General features: G+C 41.4%; 1 protein-coding gene across 1 annotated transcript in view; it reads right to left on the reverse strand.

The window, feature by feature from the left end:
• Positions 1 to 671: 671 nt before the first annotated feature.
• The window catches only part of tgfb2 (transforming growth factor, beta 2), a 77955-nt gene continuing 63629 nt past the window's right edge, over positions 672 to 14997 (reverse strand). Inside the window, exons 2-7 of the mRNA XM_028471058.1 lie at positions 14688 to 14851; positions 10845 to 10977; positions 10645 to 10755; positions 7481 to 7655; positions 5481 to 5634; positions 672 to 3712 (exon numbers count right to left, since the gene is read on the reverse strand). Of these exons, the coding sequence (XP_028326859.1) occupies positions 3554 to 3712; positions 5481 to 5634; positions 7481 to 7655; positions 10645 to 10755; positions 10845 to 10977; positions 14688 to 14851 (896 nt within the window). The 3' untranslated portion in view covers positions 672 to 3553. The remainder of the gene's footprint in view (positions 3713 to 5480; positions 5635 to 7480; positions 7656 to 10644; positions 10756 to 10844; positions 10978 to 14687; positions 14852 to 14997) is intronic.

Consider the following 14997-nt stretch of genomic DNA (forward strand, 5'->3'; position numbering starts at 1 on the left):
ATAAAAGAGATGTGAGCTTCTTTCCTCACAATTTTTTTACTAATCTATTGTTTCTTTTAGAACACACATACACACACACACCGCTCTCCCTCTCTTAAAGGAGACACACACTCTTATAACATATGGGTAAACTTTCAATACAACCTGTAAACCTTGATTCTAATTTCAAACATTTAAAAAGTTAAAAGACTAATATTAATATATATATATATATATATATATATATATATATATATAAAATTTGACTTAAACCTTGTTGAATTTTAATCAACTCAAAGTGGACTAACACTATCTCATTTTGAAATGACTGAAATGTGACTAAAACTAAGACTGCCCCCCTCCCAGGTGGTGCAGTTTGGGAACCATTGACCTAGAGAGACAGCACCCACAGACTTATTTACATCCAAAACAGATTCTATAGTCCTCTGCAACAGTGGGGCTTATATTTTTGCTTTCAGGTCCCAAAGTCAGAAGTAAGTTCAGTGCTGCCTTATAAGATAGTGGTGTTTACTGTAATAATGATCTCTCCAAAAAACAGACACACCGCTTTGATTTGCATTGAAATTTAAATAATTTATTCAGCACACAGAAACCACGGCAACACTGCGTTACTATACATCACTGAGGGTCTCTGTAACATCAACATCAAAAACACCATGACTAAAACAGCACTGTTGTGATAAAGTCAATGCACTGTGGTATTCCTGCATTTTAAAATAAAAACACTGTTAGTAACCCCTATGAGAGACCAAGGCCACTTATTGTTAAAGGAGAATAGTTGACCTAAAGGACAAACAGGAAAATAAAACAGCTTCATTGGATGTTCTTTTTTTGTAATGATAGGACTGATGGAGCAGGGGGAAACTTTGAGTTGGCAGGAAAACTAAATCACTCAAAAACAAAATACCATGGAAGACATATTTAGCAATAGTTCAGCCTTTTGATCTCACACTTCCGTCAAAATAATTACCAAGAGCTCATGTATAAATAGTGTTTTCATCTGACACCTCCACCTGTGGAAGGATTGTGCCTGAGCTGTGAGCGCTGCGTGACACGTGGACTGTTTCCTGCTATCATCACCTCTTTGGAGTGTTTTCCTTGTGTGGAGAGACTTGAATTCACTGTAGAGCACAGTGCGCACCCAGTGAGACGTGGAAGACACCTTTGTTGAATGATCTAGAGGAACCTGAATGTTTGTGAGTCTTTCTGCAAAAAAATCATCTCAGTGCTCACTTCTGACTCAAGCTTTCACCTGGAGCACAAATGTAACCATTTCTGTTTGCTAAAATCTCTTTAAAAATGTTGCTGGTATCCTTTAGCTCAATTAGTCATAACAATATGACTGTGTAGAGAAAAATTAACCCAACTGTGTGTCTCTTATCAATGTGAACATTTATTCCTCACAGTTGAAGATTTCTGTGCTTTGTCTTTATATAAGGGAAGGCAAACTCATTTTAGTTCAGGGGCCACACACAATCTAGAAAAAGAACATTTTTGAACTGGATTTTGGATTTTCCCATTTAAATTAATGTTTATAATCCATTGAAAAAAATCTAGTTGTAAAAAAAGAAGTCACAGATAATAGTAACTCCAAGATCTAGTACTTCAGAAGTCTTACAATTTGGGTGATATAGTAGGGTTTTAGAAGAAAAGACAGCTGTTGCAAACAATTAGCAACTATTGAGCAGAGAGAAATTGAAATCCCAGTATACATTGGATTAGTTTTACAAATTTAATGAATTTGGAGGGACACATATATCTGGAATTAAGCTTTAGGGTGATTTAAATTTAAAAAAATCATATTTTTGTTGGTATTTTAACACTAAAATGCACAAAAAAAGAAATTTCTCCAACAAACCAGATTTGGCCAGCAGGCCTTGAGTCAGACATATTATCAATTCATCACAGAGATCGCTCTCTTTCACATTCACGATGAAAGTCAATTATCGGAAGCCATTTAATGCAATGATTCAAATATTTTGAAGTTTAGAAAGGAACCAGAGAACTGAAAAAGCTCCCGGAGAAGGAGGGAGAACATGCAAACAGCACAAACTTCCCTGCTCTAGTAATAAAAACTGTGCCCACTGCTCTACTCCTCTTAGTGGAGCAGCTTAGTGTGGTTTTTGACCAGAATTGTTCAGTTGGGGATACAAGCAAGATATCTGGTATAAATATATTGTTAAGCACTATTTTAGAAAAAAAAAAGTGCTAGCCAACATTAACTCCAACAAACGCGATGGCCACCGCCGCTGTTAAATGTAATAGAGCTGATCTCTGTGCATCTTCTTCTTTTTAAAATGAACTTCCTTTGCCAGAATTGCAAAGAGAGTGAGTTTTGACTGTAAGATGACAGATTTTTCATTAGCTGCTGTCATAAGATATCTCCAGAATATTACTTATAAGTACAATACAATAGGTTAATAAACACACTGTATGGAGAAAATGCAATAATACCATGGCACTGTGCACATACATTGATTTGAAAGGCATCAATGGAAAAAGGCCATTATGTTGGATTCCTGAAAGGCTGAACCACATTTCAGACTCAATTCAGAAATGTTTTGGTAAAGGATCATAAAATTGACTAAATGCACTTATCTTTTCATACAGAAATATATTGGTATCATTTCAACCATCATTTTAAGCATTATATGGTGGTCATCTTGGAACATTTTGGTGTTGACAAATGCATCCATGTTCTCTAAATAACCTTCACTTACACAACAAATAAAGCTTGTATTTGGAACAGTGATTATTGTTGCCTGTGTAGACATCATTGTTCTAAAGAGGACATTATATTGAAGTGATCCTTCCACCCAGATATGAAGACAATCTGTTTGTTAGAGTGTGTTCCAATTGTGTTCCACTTCAACCATGTATTTAGTGGCAAATATTCATTCATTCATCATATCAACAAAGTAATTTCAAATGGTTTCTTTAGCAGATGTATCTGTAACATTAAAGGACGAGTACCCAAATGAAACCTATGGTTCATGGTGAAACCATGACGACTGTGGCAACAGAAACAGCACTAAATTATATTAAATAAGGCACAGGTCATTATTCTCTGCTGTTGTAATGCCACAATATATTAAACCTGTATTTAACATGAGAATACCTCAAAGATTGAGATCAATTCTGTCCCTTTTCCAGTCATTGAGAATGTTTGTTTTTCCTTTCAGCCGTTTGTTTGGCTGATGATTCTGAGCTCCACTGATCCCAGAACATGCTTTGTTTGACCCGTCCTTCTCTGACCTGACCAACCATATCTTCAATCCTGTTTCCAGCCTTCACCGCTGATGTGCTGTCATTCAGAACTGTTCAAGGACCAAAAGATAAACCAGGTGCATGTTAACATCCACTCACAGCTTCTGTTGCCTAAAAAGCCCACATGAGTTGTTTGGCTGTAGCACTGAGCTGCTCTCCCATGTCTCTGTGAAATACTGCCATGAATGTGAGGACGTGCACACGGATCCACTGTGTGTGTGCTGACTGCTCCTTTTCTCTGCGCGTGTTTGTAGAGGAAATAGTGTTACGGCCTCTGCTTGGCCGTTTAGCTGCACTTGCATGACTTGACTTTCATATTGGAGAGCTGCTCTATTTTGGGGGTTTTGCCGATGTAGTAGAGGATGGTCAGGGGCTCCAGGTCCTGGGAGACGCAGCATGGGGAAGCTGAAGCTTCAGGGTTAATCGTGTTGTACAAGCCCAGCACCTACAACACAATCACAGCAAGAATACTCAACACAAGTATCAAACCACACATGACCAAGTGGCAAAGGCAACCCTCGGTCTTATTTGTGCTGCTTCCAAAAGTAAACGCAAAAAATAATTCTTTTCTGGTCTCTACATCTATAAACTGGTCCTCCCTGAGCCTGCCAACTCCCAGAATGAGGAAAACAAATGATTCCTTGATGGTCTCTGTAGCCCACCCACTGATAAAACAGCGCTTCTACAGGCTGTTCAGGTTCAGCACCTGTCGTGACGTCACTGAAGGACTCATATACATAAGCCGACTTCCTCTGAACGGGGATAGGAGACACGAGACTGCGGGAACGCCACCAGCGGTTTAAAACTTGAATTCCGTTTACATAGCATATTACGGTAAAGTCGCCAATTTAACTGTTTTCAGCAAACTCCACCACATTCTTGTTCTACAGCTTCCCAGGTACCTCTATGCACATTTTCAACTGGATTCACGGTAGCATTTGCAGTGGATGGATCCATCAGCGCAACGTCACACACCACAGCTGCTCAAGCCGTTTTTCTTTTATTTAATGTTAAGTGTTGAGTCAACAAACTATTTATCAAACACTCACAAGTCTCATAAGTTACAGATTATTTAATAATAATTACTGCAATGTCTTTTTAAACTGCGGACGTGTTAAATAAACACACAGACAGACACACACACACACACACACTGGACTAAATTACACCAACTTTAACCCTTTACTACTTTTAAAACCACATGAAAATTCTGAAACGTGTCATTTTTTTCTCTTTTTTCTTGATCTTGTCGCTCACTGCTCTGTAATAGATGATGTAACGTCCTGTTGGTCTCAGCATTGGTTTCAATCAGCTGTGTAATCAAAGTAAAAGCTGCAGCGCGTGCACCCTCACGTCTCTGATCATTAAATCTGTGATTGATCTCGTAGATCTTACACATAAGCTGTCACTGTCAGCTGGATTGGCTCAGCTGTGGAGCTCAAAGCTGAGAGGAGATTGATTAAATGGGAAAAGCCAGCATGGTCACGGACGGTTTGGATAAACCAGGTTAAACCAAAGGCCTGCTTCGTTTAAGCACACTTTGATGAAATACCCCCTATGTTAGCCATTCAGCGCAAGTTACCATGGTGATTTATCCCTGTAAGAAGTTAACCAGTGTTGTAGTACTGTACAGCATACACGGAATAAATCCCAGAAGTTAGTACAATAAGAGGAAATCCATCTTTGTAGTTAAGGCTACTCATGACTCAAAAAATTAAAAAAAAAAAAAAAAAAAACACAGGAAAAATACACAAAGGAAGAAAAAACATACACAAAAGAAAAAAAATGGACAAGAAAAATACATGGAACCAAAACAAACACACACAAAGACTTTGTTGTTTCCTGTGTTAATGCTCTGATTGGTCATTCTAATGCTGATGAATGTTATTCTTAAGACTCTCAGATTAGAGACAATCACATCTTTGTTGACCTGCTGTGATAAACTTGCCCATTTCAGGATTAAACATGGACACAAAAACTGTTCTTGGTCGTGTCAAACATGGAGCTACAGCCAGGTCACGATGACCATACTGCTGTCTGAATGATCAACGTAGCTCTAATCTACAATATTTATTGCATTATCTCCACTGGATGTTTGGATGCCAGATATTGAAAGTACACAAAGAAATCCAGGTGATTGACGTATGGGTCCAAGTTGAAACGTATCAACATGGATTTCATTGTGCTGCATTTGTGAAGTGAACAGCGTTTACCTTGGAATGCTGAGTGTCAGCGCTCCACAGATAAGGACAGGCCCCAGCACAGAAGTTGGCCTCATATCCTTTGGGCTCATGGATCCACCTCCAGCCCAGGTCCTTTTTAAAGTCAATGTAGAGGGATCGTAAGCAGCAGTTGTCCTGAACATTCCTGTAAAGAAACAGTCAGAGCAGTGATCCAGCTGGGCCTCCATCCACAGCCACAGCCACAGGAGCATCATTCAAGCACTGGGACCAATACCAGGAATATACCAGGGCTGCGTTCGAATAGTCCCTCCTATCTCCTTTCATATCTACTTTTCCTTAACCCTGTGGATGACTTCATAGTGACTTTCTAAAATAGTTAGGGAAAGGCCATCATATTTGTTTTGACAATCAGACACACTTCCACTAGATGATACAATAATCCGATGACAGCAAAGGTTAGTGACATCTGCCGTAGTGAAAAAACTACACATTTCCAAAAATAGACTACTAAAAGAGCATGTATAACGCTTTCCGTTGATATAATCTCAAATATCACAAGGTTTGAATGTAAATCAAAGGAAGAGGCTACTAGGCTACAAGGAACAGTGAAAATAGGTATGATTTTACAAAAATTGTGACATTTATGCAAGATATAGGCCTACACAAGGTTGTAGGCACACAAATGTACAACCGCATAAAGCATTCCTTTTCGGACGCAGCCCAGAAATCATATACAGTAGGCTGCGTTCGAATAGTCCCTCCTATCTTTCTTATCCGCTTTCCCTTTCCCTCAACCTCTGGAAGTGTGATAAAGAGCGTCCAAGTTCTCTTTAAGCTCAGAAAAATAGGCTCAGTGCTTCCTTTATAATGTCCTTTAGCCTAGGAAACACTGGTGTATCCTATAATAAAGTAGACAAGATAATGCTGACCCACAATTCCTTGCGACAACAATATTTAAAGGGAAACACGCATCCGAGCGCTTACGGAAACTCACGATAAGTAACGGAGAGAATGTAAGTTACCAATGCAATAATATGCCTTGAACAACTTTAAATAAATAACCTAAAAGTCATAAATTATATGTCAGACATATTATCAGATTATAACTGACATAAAACAGACACTCTGTGGTTCAAGAAAAAGGGATCAGATACATTTTTAGCCACATTATGTTTTATTCAACATAATTCACATTTCTGAGTGGAGATTGAGTGTGAGCAACCATTCTCAAAGTGATGTTCTTTTAGTTTCACTTCCTCGTAGCCGCTTTTCCTTTGATTTAAATTCAAACCTTGTGATTTTTGAGATTATATCAGCAGAAAGTGTTATACATGCTCTTTAAGTAGTCCATTTTCGGAAATTTGTAGTTTTTTCACCACGACAGACGTCACTAACCTTCACAGCCGTCAGATTATTACGTCACCTAGTGGAAGCACGTCTGATTGTCAAAACAAATGTGAGGCCTTTTCCTAACTCCTCTCCTAAAGCCTTTCCTTAACTCTGTGACGTCATCCACGGGGTTAAGGAAAAGTGGATAGGAAAGGAGATAGGAGGGACTATTCAGACACAGCTATAGCTTTGGTAATCAAGTAAAGATTGTCACGTGTGATTGGGAGAGGGTGTGGTCTCAGGCTCCAAATGGGCGTGGATGCAGCCACACATAGATGGAGGTGAGCAATCAAATCAGGAGCTGAATTTAACAGCTTGACTTGAGTTTTACAGCACAGCCAATTTAGGTGATAAATTAAAGCAAAGTAAACCTATACAGTTTAGAGATCATTGTGTGTGACAGTGGATCACATCTAGGTCTAGAAAAGCAATTACTTTAATTTATCAGTAAGCTCATTTCAGCTCAGATATCAGTATCCAAAGATGACTACAACACACTGGGCCTTATTCTGCCGTGTGTGTAGGTCAGCTGACTGGGTAAACCACTCTGCTGGTGATCAAAGTACAGTATGCATGAAGTCCATGAATTGATTATAATTCTCTCTATGTCCTCTATAGGTGTGTGAGTAGCAGGTTCTCACCTGGAGCAGTAGGCAGCATCCAGAGCTCTCTTGGCCCGTTGGTTCTTGTGCTGGGCCTGAGATTCCAGTCGGTACGAAGGAAGCAGCATGAGCAGCAGATGAGGAGCGCGGGTACTGTGGCGACGCCTCTTAAACACCTTCAGGTCACTGCTGTGGACAAAGCTGTCATCGATACCTGTAATGCAGCAGATTCATCAGGGATGCATCCATACAACATATCAAAACTGACAGACATATATCGCCTAACGTAGCCAATAATTCTACATTTGGTGATATGAACTTCACCTGAGTGAACATTGTGACTGAAGATGTAGAGCAGGGCTGGTAAACTTTGATCTCATGTGACTCGTAGATTTTAGGTGCGAAAAAAAGAGCAATTCAGTTAGGATGCTGAATGCTGGCATCTGCGCCGGGGTTGGGGTGGGGTTGCTTGGCCCTCTGGGATGATGCTCTTTGCTGGGGGCGGCTCTAGCTGTTCCAGTGGTTGAGGTCGATATCGGCCGCTTGGTAGGTCTGTCCTGCTATCTGCGGACTGGTGGGTGGGTCCAGGGTACCTTTAGCTGGGGGGTGCTGCTCCGCACGGGTTGTGTGGGGTACCTCCTTCCCGTAGTGGCGGCTGCCGGTTGCTCGTGTGCCGGTGGGGGGCATTACCCCGTGGCTTGCGCTGTCCGGTGGGGGGGCGGGGCCTCGGCTGCTGTTCTTGTTCGTGGGCTGGGATGGGGAGCGCCAAACCGTTAGGGCTTAGCCCGGGGGCTCGCCCTTGGGGGTTCCCTGTCCCGTGGGGGTGCTCTTGGGGTCCGGCGGGCCCTGCCGACTGGCCAGGCCAGTCCTGGCAGGTGTCTTCCAGGCAGATGGTGCGAGCTGCGCCCTAGCATGCCTGCGGGTGCGACACTGGGTGGCCCCTGCTTGGGCAGTGCCCTGTGAGGCCGTTCCCTGTGGTGTGGCTTGGCCCTTTGGGGGAGGGGGGGTCATCGCGCAGGCGGCGTTAAGAAAAGACAATCTGACGCGCTCTGGGGTGTTTGGTCGGCATCCCTGGGGGCGCTGCTCTCAGTGCTGTTTTCGTTCCGGGTCTTTCTGGCATGGGTTCCGGTCCCTGCTGACTCTGAACCCGTGGGTGGGCGCCCGCCAGCTGCCTGTTCGGCACGGCTCTGACCGTCTGCTGGGCATGGGTCTTGGCTTCTCTGTTGGGGTTTCAGGCAGGGGGCTCTCTGGGCCCTCCCCTTGGGGGGTTGGGCGGGATGTGTGCGGGGGGCCTTGGGGTTGGGGTCGGTGGCGGGATGCGCTAGGTGCTCGGCTCCTTGGGGCTTTCTCAGATGTGTGTGTGGGGGGCGGTGGCTGCTTCTCTGCCTGGGATCTCGGGGGTGTCTGGGGGGCTACTCTGCCGTGGGGGGTGGCCTGGGGCTCCTTGGCCCCCACTCTTTCTGCTGGCCTGGCTGCATCTGCGGGACCGGGGCGGCTCCTGGGTTTGCAGTAGCGTTTTTTGCAGATACACTGGTCTACAATGCACTGGCACGCCTTGGGATGTGGAATAAAACTCGTGCTGGGCTTAACTTTAGACACGTCGATCCCAAATACCAGCTTTAGGTACTACCATTCACTCCTTCCCTCTGGCCACAGCCACCACCATTATAGCTAAGCTTCACACTTGTCATCAGATTGGCTTGATTACACAACATAATAAGCAAAACATGTTCTACTACAACTTCACATCTCATTCTCACTGTAAAATAATCTATTCTTCCCCACCCTTTCTATTTCCTGCGTTCTGTGTCTCCCCGCAATAACAAAACATGCATTACTGTCTCATAATGATTGCACTTCTTGTAGTGTTGACCTTTGACAGCATGTGCAGACAAGTTAAAAAAAAAAAAAAAGGATCACTTGAGTCAAACAGCTTTATTTAGCATGCATTTTAGATTTAGCGGTAAGGCTCCGTTCTGGGTACTCTCTGCCGTTCCAGCAGCTGCTGAGAACATCAGAGTGTCCCAGATCAATTGAGCCATTGCCATCTGTGTAGTTAGACAGAAGAGGAGGAGCTGGGGTGGGGGTGGGTTGCGACGCGTTTGCGGATGAAGTGTGCGGAAGTAGTGGTGTACGCGGTTTAAATACAGCGCTGTGACTCACTCTAACCAATGGGAAGCATGGAACATGATCAACTGGGTGATTAACTGATTAGGGAATTGGCTAGCTTGACCTTCATGCTTGCCTGAAATAACGCAATGTTCAGTTTTTTACATTATTATTATTATTATTATTATTATTATAAAAATGTAAGGCACCGATAACGTCTAAGCATAAGTCAGTGGTGGCGTAACATCAGTGTGGGATATAGAGCACCTCCCTTAAGCCTAACTGCTTGTGTTGTATGTCGTTTTGGTGTCTGCTAAATAAAACTAATATACAAATTCAATTTCTTGATTTTGTGTAAAATTTAGATATTTATGTTGTTGGACTGAGAGAAATTGCAGGACTTTACAAAAAAATACTTTTAATTTGAAATAAATTTTAAAAAAAACAAGAAGACTGCCATCATGTGATATAAGAATGGGGAAACTGTGAGCCCCCAAATATTGTGGAGTTTCATTTAATTTGTGTATTTGGAGGGACTGAGATATCTACAGCTCAACACAACATTATTTGGTAATTTACTCAACAATTCGGTTTTCTCTGTCATCTTAATTTTCTCCTGCGGGACACATTGGATGCTGTAAACCAGGAGTTCTCCAACTTTTTGAATCCAGGGACTCCTTACAGGGAGAACATTACTCCCATAATTAATTGGGATTAAGTATTTCTGATTCTTAAAATTAATTAGTGTTTTATTGTTTGAATGTGTCAACTTTGATATGTAATACAATTGTAGTAGAAATGAAATTACAGAGTAGCTGTACAAAATATATGCACATTTATTACAAAAATAAATTACTTTTGCATAATTTTGTATCCATTGTGACCCCAACCACTGCTCTTAAGGGCCGGATTTGTCCCCTGAGCCTTAACTTTGGCACAGAGGTTTGTAGAATGTTCTTTATTAATCCAGTGATTTTACATGTGGTAGCACTGTGTATCTGGCACCAGCTTGTTCCTAGTTTTAATATTATGAAAGCTGCAAATAACATTTGATCTGAGAACATTTAATCCACAACAGTGTTTGGAGTCAATACCTGCAAAGCGTGCCTCCAGCTCCTCACTCTTGTTGGGAATGATGTAGTTATTTGATGGTACGAAGGTACAGCATGGGCAGTGCAGGCTGATCTTAAATCCACTGTTTCTTTCTGTAGAGAAACCATATATAAATAAAGTTGAATTTAATTGAATTAATGAGTGATAATGAGGTAATGAGGACTAACAGCATTGCTCTCACCTCTGTGGTTCAGCCATTCACTCACTGCCTCTGTCACGTCGAAGGACAGCCACTCCCCCTCCGTCTGTGTCCGCACCACCTTGCTGTCGATGTACCTTTGTGTGGGCGATGCCAGGTCTTTGTGCCCCAAAGTCTGTGTGCAAAGTTTAGGTGTGTTTACAATCATTTTCACCTTATTACTCATAATGCATTCACACATTCACATGCTTTGGACTGAACAGCATTAATTATTAGCAGCTCGTTTAGATGCATAAGCCATTCATGAGCTGCTTTGACCATCTATGTGTGTCGAGGGTGGGACAGGAAGTGGATTCACCTGTACAAACTTGAGGGTAGACTGTGATTTATGAAGGAAAAGTGAGCACAGCACAGTTTGATAAATGAAAAGATTTTTGACGCAGCACATTTTTTGTTTGGATACTACACAATATTTCATAAATGCTGACCAATTAACTTTTACTCTCCATCAAAAGTAATTTCACTGAGAATGTAGAGCAGAAAAAGTATATGATATACTGTATTTGGTCATCACAGCAGTCACTGCAGTAAGCAGTGTGAGTCTCACAGTGCCAAATGTGGCAGGGGTGAAAAAAGCATCTGATCTGAAGGTGGAGGCCAAGAGGAGAGAAACTTGGCCCCATAAGCGCACAAGCATAGGCACATTAAGGCGCACCTCTTCCGCGCTTTTGGTTTGGCTCAGTGTGCATTGAGAGCGCAACTTCTGATCCTCTCCAAACAGCCTCTGGTGCAATTGCACAAGCTACTAGCTTGAGGGGGCCGTGAATGGAATAGAGACTGCTTGAGAAGATGCTCTCAACAATTGGTCAAAGCGAGCTCTTAAGAGAGCACAGAAAGTTCTGCTTATTCCATTTGTTCTTTCACAACATTCAACAATAGAGCAGCAACACATTGCCATGCTTTTGGTGGTTTTAAAGCCTTGTTTTGCGCCGTCGCCGGCTTTCCTGATCACCTACAAAGCTGTGCGCACTACGTCATCACCAATACTTCCTGTGTTTGATCCACTCCGAGAGCGGTGGTGTTCACGACGCTCCTATCGCTCTAGGCTTTGATTGGAAATGCTCTGAGACCGGCAGAAACAATCACTCTAGAATTCACCTGTTTGATCCGCTCTAGACTTCGTTTGCATGTTCATACTGTTTTAACCGCTCTAGGATCCGCCGGTGTGAAAGCACCCTTAAAATGTATAAACCAGATAAGTTGGGAAGCAAAAGTTCTGTCTCACTCCTTTGATAAGAAATGCAGCTCAGAGATAGTTCTGTAATTATTTAGAGTGTGAGTCAGCAGAGGTGGAACTATGGTATGATTAAAACCACATGGAAAGGAACCGGTAATAAAATACTTCCTTAAGTAGTTAAGTTTAGATAATATCCATGGACAGGGAGGAAGGGTTCAAGTTAGAGACAATAGTTCGTTGTTTCAGTCCCAGGAACAGACACAGACACACGGTCTGACTGTATACTCAGCCTGATGTTGATTGACAAACTCAGAGAACCTTAGGATTGTTATGATTACTGGCTCTGAGGTTTGATAAATATGACGACTTTGAGGCTTTAACAGCATTTTGATAGTTAATCATATTTAGTTTGAGTGAAGAGGATTGGAATGATTTAGTTCTAACAGACAACGATTGACGCAGCCACAATAGTTTTAGAAAAGACGATGGGAGACAACCCACAGCCTGCTTTCCCCCTGATTGATTGGCCAGATCTGAAAGGAGCACTAAAAATGTAACTTGACACTTGACAAAGCTATTTTATTCTGAACTATGTGTTTATATTGGCTCATCTCTGGCTAATGAGTAAAACACGGCTCCTTTGGCCCTCCTCTCTGACTGAGAGAGTGTGGGAAAGCTGACTGAAGAAAACGTCAAGCCCCGACACAAAGGGCAAAAGTGCAAAGCAATCAGAGGATGGTGCTGATAGACGAGCGTTCATAATGTGGTGGGCTCAGTCAAAAAAAAGCATTTAGCGTTGGACAGAAGAAGGAGCTTCAATGGAAACAAAGGCTTTTCTCTGTCTACACAAACATTAACGTCTGCTTCTCTTTGCCAGTATCCTGACTTATTGGACACCTCACTGGTTTACATTGGGGTGTGCTGGGCTGAATGCTCGAGATCTAAATACTGTTAGCATTAAAGCTGCTGGAGATAACAACATTGTATCAGATAAAGACAGTGTAGGCCTCACAGATCAATCAATCAGTTGCTATTCCAAAGTTTGTTTTGATCTCTGCTGTAAACACTCTCTTACTGACATTGTTACAGTATAAAAGTTTGGTGCATTGCATTGTGAGATGAGTCGTGTAGACAGATGTCGGAAGTGTTTTTATTTCATTCTTACTGTGATTTCTTGTGTTTCTTCTCCAGACAAGGAGGACAGTGATTGGTTGACTCCATTTTATTCTAGTTTGTTCCCAGTATTCCCCGTGATATCACCTCACTCCACCACACAATAAATTTCAGATGAATTTGGATCATTCCGTGGAAACCCCAAAATAAACATCCTCTATTGTTTTAATGCAACTTTCAGAGAAAACAGCAGAAAGTCACTTTGTCAGAGTTTTTGGGGCAAACACAAGAAATCACAGTAAGAATGAAAAAAATACATGCATCCGTCTTAAGAACTCCACATCCCACAATGCAATGCACCAAACTTTTTAAACAATGTCATTAAGTGAGTGTTCACAGTAGAGATAAAAGAAAAACACTTTTGAGCATCAAATTCAACCTTTCACATATATTTTTATAATTAAATGATCCATGATTTATTGTTCTCATGAGGCCTACACTATGTCTTTATCTGATTAAAAAATATATCGTCTCCAGCAGCTTTAACTCACACAGAAAGAAAGATAAATGATGATGAGCTACACTATGCTGTTCTATTTATTTAGAGATGTTTGATGTTAGCTTTTTGTTGATATCCAACATGCCGATGTTGTACAACACCAAATTTATATATATATTGTTAATATATATATTATTATATTAACCAATAGCGATACACACATAGAAATAACAGGTGATGCCCACTGACTGTATTCTACAAATAAAAATCAACTCTGCAAAATAAAACTTATTCAGTTTCATTAATGGAAAAAGTGCCATATTTATTTGTAACACACTAAGACAAAACCGATACCGATGTGAAGAGATATTACAGTTCTTGACAAATATCGGCAAATACTTTAGCCTAATTCCAGTTGTATTGTTTTCTGAGCAATTCAACCTAGTTAAAGGTTTCACAAATAATGTGTTGGGACTATATCACACATTTCTATGGTATTTTTCCTGTTAGATGGGTGGCAGAAGGACTAGCATTGTGGCCAACGGACATGTACAGCTTCCGCGATGTAATCTTGTGTGATTTCAGCGTAACCAACACGGTTTTATAAATCATCTGAAGCACAAATGAACTATAAAACTATTAATGGAAACATAATGGAAAAGTGTAAAGTGAAGAGGAAATGGATGAACCCTGAAAGTGAATATGGGAACTTTTGACGTAGAAAATCGAACACCCTACAAAAGTGGGCAATGTGTTTTGAATGAAACTGCTCTTCTTCCTGAGCTAGAGGTATCACAAACGCATCTCATCATCCACATCAGAGCTTTGAAAAAGAACCGTAAGATATCTAAACCAGAACCACAATTCCCTTACATTTACTCCTTTGGCAAACCCAGTACTTTTTTGGACAGGAGAAGGTACCAAGAGTAGCTGCAAGCCTCCATAAAAGTTCACCAATATGACAACTACAAGCAACAGATAAAAAGAAAAGAAACAAAAGGGAAGAGAAGAAGGGAAACATAGAACATTTATCTACCTGATAGAGTTCAATGCGCTGCTCAGACACTCTGGCCCCCGGATTTTGAAGACGGAAGATTCGAAGCTCGGCCTTCACCAGGTTAGAGGCATTCTTCTCCATGGAAGACACGTCAAAGATCAGCCGCCTGTAGTAAGGGTTGAAGTGTGTGGGAGAAATCACATCTATGTAAAGAAAAACAAATGGAAAATGTTCAGGTTAGGACAGACTCACTTTCAGGCTGCTCAGAGACTTGTTATACATTTGAGTCACAATAAAATAAAATCTTTTTTTGGCTCAAAGTCACACAATTTCATCAGAGGATGAATGG

Source organism: Gouania willdenowi, chromosome 16 (assembly GCF_900634775.1).
Source record: "Gouania willdenowi chromosome 16, fGouWil2.1, whole genome shotgun sequence".
NCBI lineage: Eukaryota > Metazoa > Chordata > Actinopteri > Blenniiformes > Gobiesocidae > Gouania > Gouania willdenowi.